At 39.1% G+C, this 13177-nt stretch overlaps 1 protein-coding gene across 4 annotated transcripts in view; it reads left to right on the top strand.

Annotated features, from left to right (window-relative positions):
* Positions 1-13177, top strand: part of LOC140594628 (uncharacterized) — a 312713-nt gene that overhangs the window by 159243 nt on the left and 140293 nt on the right. Inside the window, exon 4 of one of the 4 annotated variants that reach the window (XM_072729030.1) lies at positions 9939-10085. The exons of the other annotated variants lie outside the window; for them this stretch is intronic. Within the exon in view, the coding sequence (XP_072585131.1) occupies positions 9939-10085 (147 nt within the window). The remainder of the gene's footprint in view (positions 1-9938; positions 10086-13177) is intronic. 4 annotated transcript variants of the gene reach the window in all.

The raw sequence follows: 13177 nt of genomic DNA, 5'->3' as shown, positions 1-13177 counted from the left end.
CTCCATCAGCTGTAATAGTCCCAGTCCTAAGAGCTGCCATTGTTAAGGCAAAAATGTAAAAAGCAAGATCCATGTCCTTTAACTGTTCTTGCTTACCCCTCTCCATCCATCCATCCATCCATCCATCCATCCATCCATAATATCCATGAGACCATTTACCTTGTTCTGGCAAAATGACTTTTTCCTTTACCCTTTTTGGACATCTTCTAGCACCAGTTTCAGTGTTCATAAGCTGTGGGAGCTGGGAATTTCTTTCTTCCCAGTACTAGCCTTTTTCAATGATAGTATAGGTAACAAATTTCAGAACTCTGGAACAGTGATGATTTGCATTAGTCTGAAAGCTTGGGGCTTTTGTGATATCTCTGCTCCAAGTTTGTTGTCTACCTTAGTTCTACCTCGAACTTAGGTAAAGGAAATCTATCTGTGCTTTCCATCATCCCTGCCCTATTCTAATCTAGCAGGAGTGACTGTTCAAATAGTGTTACTTCAATTTTTCCCCCTTACTTTCTCTTCATTGAAAAAGAAGATGGACATTTCCTGACTCTCAACTGATTTTGGTTGACACCAGTATTGGAGAATTGCCTCTTCAGTGTGTATGTTGGTGGAGTACACATAGCATCACCCTGCAGGCCCCACAGTCCCTTGCAATAGCCAATGCCCTCAGCAATCCTAGGACTTGTCTTTGGTCTAGTCCTGAGTGCATATTCTGTGATCCCTGAACTTTTAGTGATTTGTGAACACAAATTACTAACATCTAGCCATGAGAAAGAAATGAATCCATGGTCTGATTAAATATGTTAGATGTAGCATAAAAAATTCATTCCAGGGCAGCCCGGGTGGCTCAGCGGTTTAGCACCACCTTCTGCCCAGGCCATGATCCTGGAGACCCGGGATCGAATCCCACGTCGGGCTCCCGGTGCATGGAGCCTGCTTCTCCCTCTGCCTGTGTCTCTGCCTCTCTCTCTCTCTCTCTCTCTCGAATAAATAAATAAAATCTTTAAAAAAAATTCATTCCAGTGATAAGAAATGGTCAGGAGTCAAGACTGGAGGTATAGTCTTGGTTTCACCACTAACTAGAATTATAAAGGTGGTAGAAAAACTTGATTTTTATGGACCTCATATCCAAATATGAAATTATTTCATTTTTATGAGATAAGATTTTATTGTGAATTACCATTAAGACTTCACTCAGCATTATGGTTCTGCTTTTAAGTCCAATACTTTTGATTATAATTTTATTATTTTATTAGGGATTACAATGTTTGTAGTTCATATTGCTTAAAGAATATCATGCGGTATTCAAGATTGGTCATAGCCATTTGTATGCTCAACACTCAGAGTATGCTGGAAATAGTTATCTGCAACTCTGACTAGTTTGCCTCACCCATTGGAGGAGACTTTTCTCATGAAAGCAACCCAAGAAACCGAGGTAAAGACCCAATGTCATGGATTTTAGTTTGTCTTTGGAAAGGAGTCTGTTTATAAAGGAAAAAAATCTGAGTTCAAAAGGAGACATTGCTTTTAGAATCACTCCTTTTGGAAGCTTTAAAAGTAGAATGAGCAGATTAGTTTTTTCAGGTATTCCCTGAAGCCTGGAGAATTTTAATTGGCCTTCTAAAAACTGAGTTTCAACCTTAGCCAGAATTCAGATGCTTCTCTCTAACACAATCCTCTGTTGACTGTGTGGATTATTTTCAGATGAAATGCAGAAAAAAATACCTAGGTGCATATGAAAGCCAACAAAACTGTAGTTGGTAGGTATATGGGCTCATTCAGAAAGCTTTATATGAGAGCTTGGTCCTCAGAAAGTTGTATGAACCATGAGCCAGCCTCTTCTTGCTCTTGTTTTAAAATAAACGCATTTGTAGACTTGTAGTTGGCACCTAATGAACCATTCATGGAGCCATTTAAGGCACGAGCTTTGCATTGGTGTTGAACCAAGTGAATAAAAGCTGTTTATAACCTTGTATTCCCCTCCAACATAGACACTATCTCCTAAGTAAATCATTTTTATATTAGTCTATATATAACATCATGTGGGAGCTATTCCTCTTCCTTTCTGTGTGACTTGGATTGCTAACATAGACATTCATATCTCCTGACAGTGGTTTTCTAGGTTCTCTTTACATTCCAAATTGGCATGAGCCAAAGGTTTTTATTTTATACTTGTCAAGGGATAGCACTTTTTATTCTATCATAACCAGGGCTCACAGTGAGTGACTTTTAAAGCTGTTTTAATTTTCTACATATGCATACAAGTATACCCTTTACCTAGGTACTTGTATTGATGAATTAAGAAGTGCTTTTTTACTTATTTATATATTATCTTTACCCATCATTATTGTTCCCTACCGATAATTTGTTTCTTTAGATGATCTCATGGAACTTGGTTGTTCTTGAACAAATTTTGTGTTAACTAGATCTAAGAAGATGAAGAATGCTATACATTTTTTTCCAAGGAGACTAAAACTATAAATATCAGTATGATTATATTTTATTCTTCTTTGGTTCTCTTTCTCTCTTTTAAAATGGATTTTAGGGCAGTTTTATGTTCAAATTGAGAGAGAAGTACAGAGGTTTCTGATAATATTCCCTGTCCTACACATGCACAGACTCCCCCATTACCAACATCCCCATCCATCCGAGGGATACATTTGTTGCAATGGATGAACCTACAGTGATGTATTGTTATCACCCTAAAGTCGTAGTTTATATCAGGGCTCATTACTGGTGTTGTACGTTTTATGGATTTAGACAAATGTATGATAGTGATCCATCGTTTACTGTCATACAGAGTATTTTCACTGCCCTGGAAATTCTCTCTTTTCCACTTGTTCATCCCTCCTCATCTCCCTAACACAGGCAATAATTAGCCTTTTTACAGTCTCCATAGTTTTGCCTTTTTCAGAATGCTGTAGAGTTGGAATCCTAAAGAATTTAGCCTTTCACTTGGTAATATACATTTCAGTTTCCTCCATGTCTTTTTGTGGCTTCTTAGTTCATTTCTGTTTAGCACTGAATAGTAGTCCCTTGTCTGGATGTACCACAATATCTTTATCCATTAATCTACTGAGATTATCTTTCAGGTTTTGATAATTATGAGTGAAGGTGCTTTAAACATCTGTGTTTAGGCTTTTGTGTGTGCAGGCTTTTCAACCCCTTTGCATAAATACCAAGGAGCATGATTGCTGTATGATAAGAGAATGTATAGTTCTAGAAGAAACTGCCGAAGTGCCTTCCCCTGTAGCTATACCATTTTGCATTCCCACCAGTAATGTTTAAGAGTTTGTGTAGTTCTGCATCCATGCCAACATTTGGCTTTGTCCATGTTCCAGATTTGGGCCCTTCTGATGGGTATGTAGTGATATCGTTGTTTTAACTTGCATTTCCCTGATGACATATGATGAACATCTTTTTGTGCTTATTTGCTGTTTGTACATATTATTTGATGAGCTATTAAGGTCTGTGGCCCATTTTGAAATTGGGCTGCTTGTTTCCTTATTGAGATTTAAGGGTTCTTTGGATATTTTAGAGATGCAGAGCCCTTCATCAGATATTTCTTCTTCAAATATTTTCTCCCAGTCTGTGATTGCTCATTCTCTTGATAATATCTTTCACAGAGTCAAAAATTTTAATTTTAATGAAGTCTACTTTATCAATTACAACTTTCATGGATTTTGTCTTTGTCGTGTATCTAAGAGATCACTGCCCAACCACGTTCCTCTAGATTTTCTCCCATGTTATTCTCTTGGAGTTGTGTAAATTTGTGTTTTACATTTAGATCTTTGATACATTTTTGAGGTAATTTTTGTGAAGGGTGCAAATCTGTATCTAGGTGGTGGTGGTTGTTGTTGTTGTTGTTGTTCTTCTTCTTCTTTCTTCTTCTTTCTTTTCTCTGCGGGTGTTCAGTTGTTCAGCACCATTTGTTGGAAAGAGTGTCCTTGCTCCATTGTATTGCTTTTCTTCTTTGGCAGAGATCAGTTGACTGTATTTTTATGGGTCTATTTCTGGGCTCTCTATTCTCTTCTTCTGATCTGTTTTTCTATTCTCTCACTAGTGCCACACTGACTAGGTTACTATAGCTTTCTTTTTTTTTAATTTTTTTTAATTTTTATTTATTTATGATAGTCACACAGAGAGAGAGAGAGAGAGAGAGAGAGAGGCAGAGACATAGGCAGAGGGAGAAGCAGGCTCCATGCACCGGAAGCCCAACGTGGGATTCGATCCCGGGTCTCCAGGATCGCGCCCTGGGCCAAAGGCAGGTGCCAAACCGCTGCGCCACCCAGGGATCCCGGTTACTATAGCTTTCTATTCAGTATTGAAGTTGGGTAGGTTTAGTCTTCCAACTATGTTGTTCTCTTTCAAAATTGTTGGTATTCTTGGTTATTTCTTTTTATGTGTTTGGTGGATCTCATAAAAGCTGATCTTGGATTTCATAGTATAGGAAAATGTTGGTTCCTTTTTCCTTTTTTTTTCTCTGGGGAGAGTTTGGATATAGGGGATAATCATGATAAATATGGTATATCCTAGAAATTTGGGAAGATTTGAAAGAGTGACTTGTTGACTATCCTTTCACTAAACAGCGTATCTGAAACTGTTCAGGAGACCAGCATCTGACCAGAAAGCACTGTTACAGGAAGAAGAGTTTCAGTTCTTAAATTCCATCTGTCTGTGGCAGATACTATTTCCCTTCCTCTTCAGCAATGCTATTTTCCTAATAGAGTTTTAGTGGCTCCTTACACATTGAAGGTAAAGCAGATGCTCCATGACCATTGCTAGTTGATTCCAGTTTGCCTTTCCAATAGTGAAACTCTGCTTTGCTAATTTGTGTGCACAGAGGAGGCATAGTCTGAGGAGAGGGGGTGCGTTGTCAGATTTAGAACACACGGCTCAAATCGCCGTGCTGCGTTTCTGAGCTATATGGATTTTGTCAAATCACATCACCCCTCTGAATCTTAGTCTTTTAAAGGGTAAAAAAGGGTGTGTGTGTGTGTGTGTGTGTGTGTGTACACACTTCTGTTTTCATTTGTGATACTGCATGAGTATAGATAGTGCAGAGTCAGAAATTTAGTTTTTCATTCAACTACTTATTGTGGTTAATTTGGATTTTGTATTAAATGAACATGGGAACTCAGAATTTAAGATATCCTTTCTTTCCTTGTTATCTTTTTAGGTGGTGAATTATTCTTTTCCTGTTATCTAAAATCAAAACCTTTGGGCTGCGAACCAGTGATAATTTAATAGTAGATTTGGGGCACAAATAAGATGCTTAAAAGTTAATAAATAAAAAACGATACACAAATCATCTTGAAGTTCATGTCCAATCTTTAATTTGCTATGTTACTCAATTATGAAGAGAGGAGAGAACGTGCAACCTGATTTTTTTTTAAGATTTCATTTTTTTATTCATGAGAGACACAGAGAAAGAGAGAGGCAGAGACACAGAGGGAGAAGCAGGCTCCATGCAGGGCACCTGATGTGGGACTCGATCCCTGGTCTCCAGGATCACGCCCTGGGCTGAAGGTAGGTGCTAAAATGCTGAGCCACCCAGGCTGCCCACAATCTGATTTTTATCAGATTACATATACACTATTATTTATTGTCTTCTCTAATCTTGCAGAAATACCCAGAAGCATAAGCAATTCAGTGTTCTCAGCTCCTGTTCACCATCTGTTTTCAAAGTGAAGAATGAGCATCATAGGATACGTTTATTATCCTCCACTAAAGTCCAGGCTTAGCTTCATACTAACAATGCATATTCCACCATCTACTTTCTTGCTATAGTTTTCTGGTAACCATTCACCTTTTCTTGGCCCCCTCACATCCATATTGCAACAGATTTTCTTGGCTCAAAGAAACATGGAACTCATTCATTAGGTTCAATTTCCTTAGTATATTTTTTTTTCTTTCCGACGTGATCCAATGTGGAAGAGAGGGAAAGTAAGAAGAGGATCTTGGAAAATGAGGTGAATCACAGCAAATGAGATTTAGATACAAATTGGGAGGAATAAAGATATAAAGTTTGTGTGGATCATCTGTAATTAGGTGCTTTAATATATATTACATTTTATCAAAAGCATTAGTCATGGTGACCCATGACTAATCTCATTGGACAGAGAAGGAAATGTACTGAGGGAGGCACTAACTTGGCCTAAAACACTGCTAATAAGAATCAAAAAATCAAATATTTTTTTTCTTTAGTCTGTTTTATGTGGCTCAACAAGATGTCTTTTGTGCAATCATATGGGTTATAATAAAATTAATACTACAATTATGTTTCAAAACCTTCAGTGATTTCATGTCCTATAGGAACATACATTAGGATCAGGTTTTTATATTGCCATCTATGCCACCTGCAAAAATGACAGTGACTTTCTGTCACTGACCTTCTCAGAAGGAGCATTTTCTCATCTTCTGGAATGTTCTACTAAAGGAATCATGTAAAAGAGAAGCACATTCAAAGATGACCATATAGCAGTCAACTATTACTAAATGTTTAATGTGTGTCACATGTGTGTCTCTTGTCTTTATTTGGATTGACTTTTTTGTTCTGCACAGTGCTCCTGGGGGTAGGTACCTTTTTTTTTTTTTTTTTTGTACATGAAGTGGCCAAGGCACAACAGGATTCATAACTTGCCACGGTCTCAAAGCTAGCATGGGTTCAAACCCCAGTGCAGGGGCTCCACGGCCACTCTACAATGCTACCTCTTATCCTGATGAGTTAGCGATTGTGACTCCCTAAGAACTTTAATTGGCCTTGTTTGACTTAGGAACTAGTTTTGTGTGTGTATTACCAAGCCATCATATTTTTTTATTATTTATAAGTAGTCATGAAATGGAACTCAAGGCATAGTTAGAGGGTGGGAAAAGATTCAGTCATTTGGAATGGTTAGCAAAAGCTGTCTGGGCACACTTCCTGGTAATTAGAGTTTTAGCTGTGCTTAGAGAGAGTGGAAGATTTTGTGTCTTTGCACTTAGGTGTCCCTGCATCATTTTGGTTTGTAGCCTGAACCACTCAGTGACGGAAAAACAAATTTCAGGAAAGATCAAAGAGTAGAACTAAAGGAAATACCACCTAGGTTTCAAAGGACTAGAGTTTCGTAGCTATAATTTATAATGTCCACTGCCTTTGTGATAATTTACATGGATTGTTGATCTTTTTGTGTTTGAGAATCCATTTTTCTTTTATATTTAAAAATATCCTGCCATCAGAATCCTTTCAGATGTAGTGATTGAAGGTTGGAGATCCTTTCCCCTCCATCTTTTTGCTTTTAGTCTTTTGTATAATTTAAACACTTCTTGGTTCACTGGCATGCTTACTGAACAGATGCTTATTGAACACCTACTATGTAAGACAGATCCTCTGCTGGACACTGGAGATAAACTGTAGATGAGATGCTGAATCTGTCCCCAAGACATTTGGATTCTGGTGGAACACACTTTTGTGTACTCAGCTAATCAAAATGCAGTCCGAGAAGTGCTATGATAGCAGAATGCAAAGTTCTTTAAGGGCACAAGGGAGGAAGGAGGTATTTCCTCCTATGTTTATCAGCAGACATTTGAGCTCTCCAGAAGTAGAGGCGGGAAGGAAAATAGGGGATGTGTGTAGGAGACTAGACTCCTCAAAAGCCCAGAGCACTGGAAGGATAGGAAGAATTATCATCACCTTGTGACCAGCGTCATTTACCTGTGAAGGATACGCCACCAACAGTCAGGGCTCAAGGATCTCCCCAGGCTGTCTTCACTTCTTTCTTTATTATTGGGTAGAATTGGGCTTCTGCTGCCTGTCTCGCTCTTGCTTTTTCTGGTTGGTTTGATAGATGTGAATTAGATGTAGGTGTTATCCACATCAGGCTTTAATTATACCAAGGAAGTCAGGAAGAAAGTAAGCCACATGCTGTGACACAGTGCAATATAACGTTTTCTGCTTTTCCTTTCTACACCCTTGTCCTATTTGTTTTCCTCAGGGGATAGTGTGTTTTGTGATACCATTAGAATATGTCTGTTTGATGATTATGTGAGTGCCCATTCACTGCTTCCTCTGGCTTTTTGTAGGCCATCCTAGAGAAGCGTGGTATGCTAATGGGGAGACTTCCTCTGTTGAGTTCCTTAAATGTGCTAATTTGGACTTTTATATCAGGACAGCAAAATGTTCTTGTTTAAATAACATACAACTCCTAGGAAGCTCATAAAACTGTCCAACATGATGTCAAATAGTTTGTGTCTATAAGAAACTTTGCAGATGGCTAAGATAAGTATGAAGCTCTTTTTACTTGTTTTAGATTTACTGTCTCCTTAATTACATTATATATAATTAAGACTTCTCCTTGATCATCAGGGAAGTAGATGATTTTCCAGTCATAAATCACAAATACCATAAACTACAGGATTATAATGGACAGGTCTTCACTGATAGTTCATGTACACTCTCCAGGAGGACTCACAAAAATGTGGCATCCACCATAGTTATTCAGAAAAATATATTCTTCAATAAAATTTCCCTGACACTAGTTGCTGGAGTTAAGCAACTTGATTCTGACTGCTTCATTTGCTTGGTAAAGCAACTGGGTGTCCCAAACGGGATTGTGTAAGTTAAAAGAGCACAGTTGCCAAAACTTGACAAGAACATGATGTCAAAAATAAATACATGTATACACACACAGGTATAATTGAATATATTGTTCGTGATGTTCTGATCCAGGGAAACTAGGAGATGAGTAGGAGGCATAACGATCAACTTGGTATTTATTCCAGAAAAAAAGTCACCGGAGGAGAAAACACATTCTTAGCATGGAATTAAAAAGGCACATTTTGTTATATAATTCATTTTGTGATTTAAATTTTAAAAATTCAATATATCTAATAAACACGGTGGTGTTGGATGACAAATTGAGTATTGTGAGTTAAAAGAAGTGTGTGAACGATCTATCATTTTACAAAATGAACTGCTGAATTGAGAGTATAGATGTTCTTTTTCTGATCCTCCTTTCCTTTATCTCCTGGTCATCTTTACACCCTGTCCATATATGCCCTTTCCCTTCAGTCTAACCTCCTTTGATCAAAGGAAAGAAATCTTCAGGGGTTGTAAGGTAATTACATTTGGGATGAGAGTTCTCTTCAGTGTAACATCATTGGCTGATTTAGTAATTTCTAGCATTCTGCCCAGACTTGAAAACACTTTCAATGCCCAATGCTGAATACGGCCGTTCTCTGCATGTTTTCCTTCTGGGATTGACCTGGACAGGATTTTGGTGTTTTAATACATTCCAGTGGGTATAAGAATATTGGATACTACAGGTTTCCTTAACTGACCTGGTTACAGTAGAAATGATCCCCTCCCCCTGCTCCTGGATTTTTCTCTTTTGTAAAAGCCAGAGATTAATAACTTGCTGTTGTCTCCATTACATGGTAGGGGAGTCTATCGACAGTGGGTTACAAAAGCAACTTTGGGGTGAGATCTGGGAAATAGCTGGGATGGTAACAAAGCCAGATCCGTGTTTTTATTTTTGTTTTAAAGTACACGGACAGTTTCATAAAATAAGTCACCAATTTCACATTCTGTATTCTAAGCACACGAGAGGGAACAGGTTGTGTCCCCCATCCCACATTGTTCAAATAAAATTTCCTTTGCAATATTTTCTTCTACTCCAAGGACACAGGCCTTTCCCAGTCCATTTTCTCTGGTCCCAGTACCTTGTTAATGGTGAGCATTCAGCAGACAGTTGAATGGATGTCTTTGTCATTGTGTCTCTATTATGTGGAGTGGAAGTCTGCCCTGGAACAATAGCTGGTGGATGGTCTGCACTGGGGAGGCCTGGGCTCCACTTCAAAAGTGATTTCCCCATCCTGACAGGGTAGGACATGTTCTTCTTAGGCTGGGGAGCCACAGCTCCAGCCCTGTTAAAGACTGCACCTCCCTTGTGCTTTTTCCTTCCCAGGAGCTGTTAAGTCTAAGTATGACTGCCAAGATGAATCCAAAAAAGCCAAAGAGCCTGAGCATGTCAGACCTTCCTGCAGCCTGCCACACACACTTAAAACCCCAGGGAAATGAGTGCGGCTCAGGAGGGGGGAAGAGCGCCAACCAGGTGAGCAACCACATCAGTCTGAAGACTAAAGCAACAGGAAAGGATCCTTGGCAGTTCTGTTTATTTGGCAAGATTGTAGTGTGACCTGAGCTTACACTAAATTACCTCACAGCAAATAACTTTATACCAAGCTCTATAAATGTTAGGATGACTCTGGGGCCGAGGACAGATGAGTACATCAAAGACTACTAATTAGTTTCCAGGTGTGGTTGGGAGGATTGTCTCTCTTCTTTCAGGAAGGGGCTAAAGCATAACTTTTTTCAACCCTCAGGTGAGGTTCTTCTGTTCAAAGCCAATATAAGAGCTTTAACACGGAGTCTTGGGGCTTTGGTGTAGCTATGGAGGGGCGGGGTATCTCTCTCTATCCACAAGAGGTGGCCAAGGCTGTGTTTCCTCCTTATTAATCTCACTTTTTCTTTCCTTTTCTTTTCTTTTCTCTTTTCTTTTCTTTTCTTCTTTCTTTTCTTTCTTTTTTTCTGTCTTTGGGGCACACATTTTGAAGCTACCTTCCAGATGAATTGAATTAGATTATGCCTTTAAAAAAACATTTTAGTAATGAAGTCACTGGTTGGAATCTTTTGTAAAGTTTGCTGCTACAGTAGGATTTACCAGGGTTCCATCCATGCTTCTAAATTAGTTTTCAATTTCTGCCCCTTGCTTTCCTTTTCATTTGTGTTAAATGTTACTGTTATGTGGAGGGGAGGTATTCTCTTGATAGCAAGGTATCATTTAGAAACTCCCTCTGAATGACTACTCCTAAAATCCAAATGGAATATGAACCTAAGAGGGAGTTTAATCCCTGAAACAATTCTCAGGCAGGGTTACTCAACATCTGTACTATTGACATTTTGAGCTGGATCATTCTGTATTGTACAGGGCTTTCCAGTGTATTATAGAATTTATTAGTACTCCTGGCTTCTATCCACTAATTGCCAGTAGCACCCCATTCCCCCAGTGTGCAACCATAAAAGTCTCATGGACAAAATTGCCCCCAGTTGGGGACTACTGTTCTAGACGTAGATGTGACTAAGGACAAACAAGATAAAGCAGTGAAGATGGAGAATATGGAGCTATTGTGTTTGCTTCTTAAAAGTATTACCTGTGTAGTTCCAAAGAATGTAAATTCTTGGGGGGTGAGGTCTACCAGTCGAGTCCCCACTTACCACCAGTGATCTTTCCATTATTGATTAGAATGGAGTTTAAATTAATACAGTTGCAACTAGCTTAGAATAAGTACCGATTTTGATGCTTTTGTTATCAACCCAAGAACACTCTCTCTCTGCAGAAGTTTCTCTGAAGGTCCCTGATCTCTTAGTTGATTTGGTGGGAAGATGGAGTGGCAGGAGAGTAAGATTCAAATGAGGTTCATGTAAGTCTTTAATAACTGAGTGCATGAATGAAATGAGGAAACACACCCAGGCTACACTGTAATTCAGCAGCTTTATGAATGGGAGGTCAGATAGGTGACTTAAAGACTAGTTTCAGTGAATTCACCATCTTTTACAGTATTAAAATTGTCTAGAATGTTGCACTCCTCCTATATGGGACTATAATTCATTTTCCTGTTCTCACCCCTTCCACATTTACTCTTCCCTCTGTAGTAGAGAGTTTGAGTTGTCAGACAAGTAGAATCATGTCTCTCCTATGATTGAATGCTAAATGTACTGTTGTCTTTATTTCAAATTTTCTTTTATTCTCTCTTCTCTCATCACATGAACATACATGTTTGCCAGGCACGTTCTTGCTTTTCCATTTTCTGTTTCTGATTTTCCATCTCTCCTGCCTGTCCTTGTTTTCTTCTCTTTTCTCTGACCACAGACACTGTCAGGTGGCCTTGCTGGCATCATCTTACCTTTTCTGAACCCTGTTACCCAGAGACTTCCATTTATTATGCCTTGGGCACCCTCTTTCTTTAATGCTATATCTCTCTGAGGGATAGTTAATGATCTTTGCAGCAAATGAAGGTGAACTGTAGCCACATTATTGTTATAATACAGCCAACTGTATGGAACAGATTGGGCTGAGCTCTGAACAGCTGGGGCTGGCAGAGTGAGTCTTGACTCCTCTCGGAAGAGTTCCAGAACTGCCAAATCATCAAACTTGAAGGGGAAAAAGGGACAAGAAAGGTTATGGGCAGAGTGGTTCCTGCAGGTGCTTTTTGCCTTTGTAATATACCTTTTTTAAAAAAATTCTCACTGGTTTGTGGATCTGGCAAAGCATGGACTAATTGAACCCAGGGGCCGCTCTCACTGCTATTCAACTGGCCTGCTTTTAGTGGCTCTGATGGTATTTTATTGCTCATTTTCAGGTACTGAACATGTGATAAAACAGATGCTTCTGTTGTTAAAACTGGGCCTCTTTTCCATCCATTGAAAATATTTGTAGTTTTAAGGAGAATTTTTCATTGCAAAATGGACAGAGCCCTAATATGAATTAATAATGGCCCTGTTGGAACTTTTGGACTTGGACTATATTGTGTGGCCTCCTGGTGGATGTAATAAATAGGAATCAGTGTGGGGTAGGACAGACTTCATGAACTGGTGGCCCACAGAACCTGATCCAACCCTCAGATATGTCGTGTTTGCCCATACAAGGAAGTGTGTATGTGTATGTATTTAAAGAACTAGCTGCCAACATTAAAATGTATGTGTGTGTATAAATTTGGTGAATTTTTCCAAAGAAACTGGAATATCTGGTTTCCCTGGAACTGTATCTCCTGTGGTGAATATCAGTTGAGGCTAAGTAACTGACTACCTGATACCCATCCTGAGTGGGCAAGGTGCTGCAAAGTTTCCAGTTCCCTGGGGTCTTCTCACCCCCTCAGAGTTGGTTCTTACTTGGCCTCTGCAGGCAAAGTTTGTGAGAGAACTTGACAGAAGCTATGGAATGGAGAGGAACTGGGTTTGACTCTTAGCTTCACCACCAGCTTTCATATGGGCAAGTTACTTAACTTTCTGACTCTTAGTTTCCTCATGTGTCAAAAGGGAAAATGGGTCTTCACTTCACACAGTTGCTGGGAAGGGTATTAAGAGTATGAAGTGAGGTAGTATGCCTGACGCCCTTAAAACTGGCTGTGTCCATCGCTGGTATGA

Source organism: Vulpes vulpes, chromosome 12, assembly GCF_048418805.1.
Source record: "Vulpes vulpes isolate BD-2025 chromosome 12, VulVul3, whole genome shotgun sequence".
In the NCBI taxonomy this organism is placed as follows: Eukaryota; Metazoa; Chordata; class Mammalia; order Carnivora; family Canidae; genus Vulpes; species Vulpes vulpes.
The sequence above is the reverse complement of the archived record's forward strand: the minus strand, read 5'-3'. Positions and strand labels throughout refer to the sequence as shown.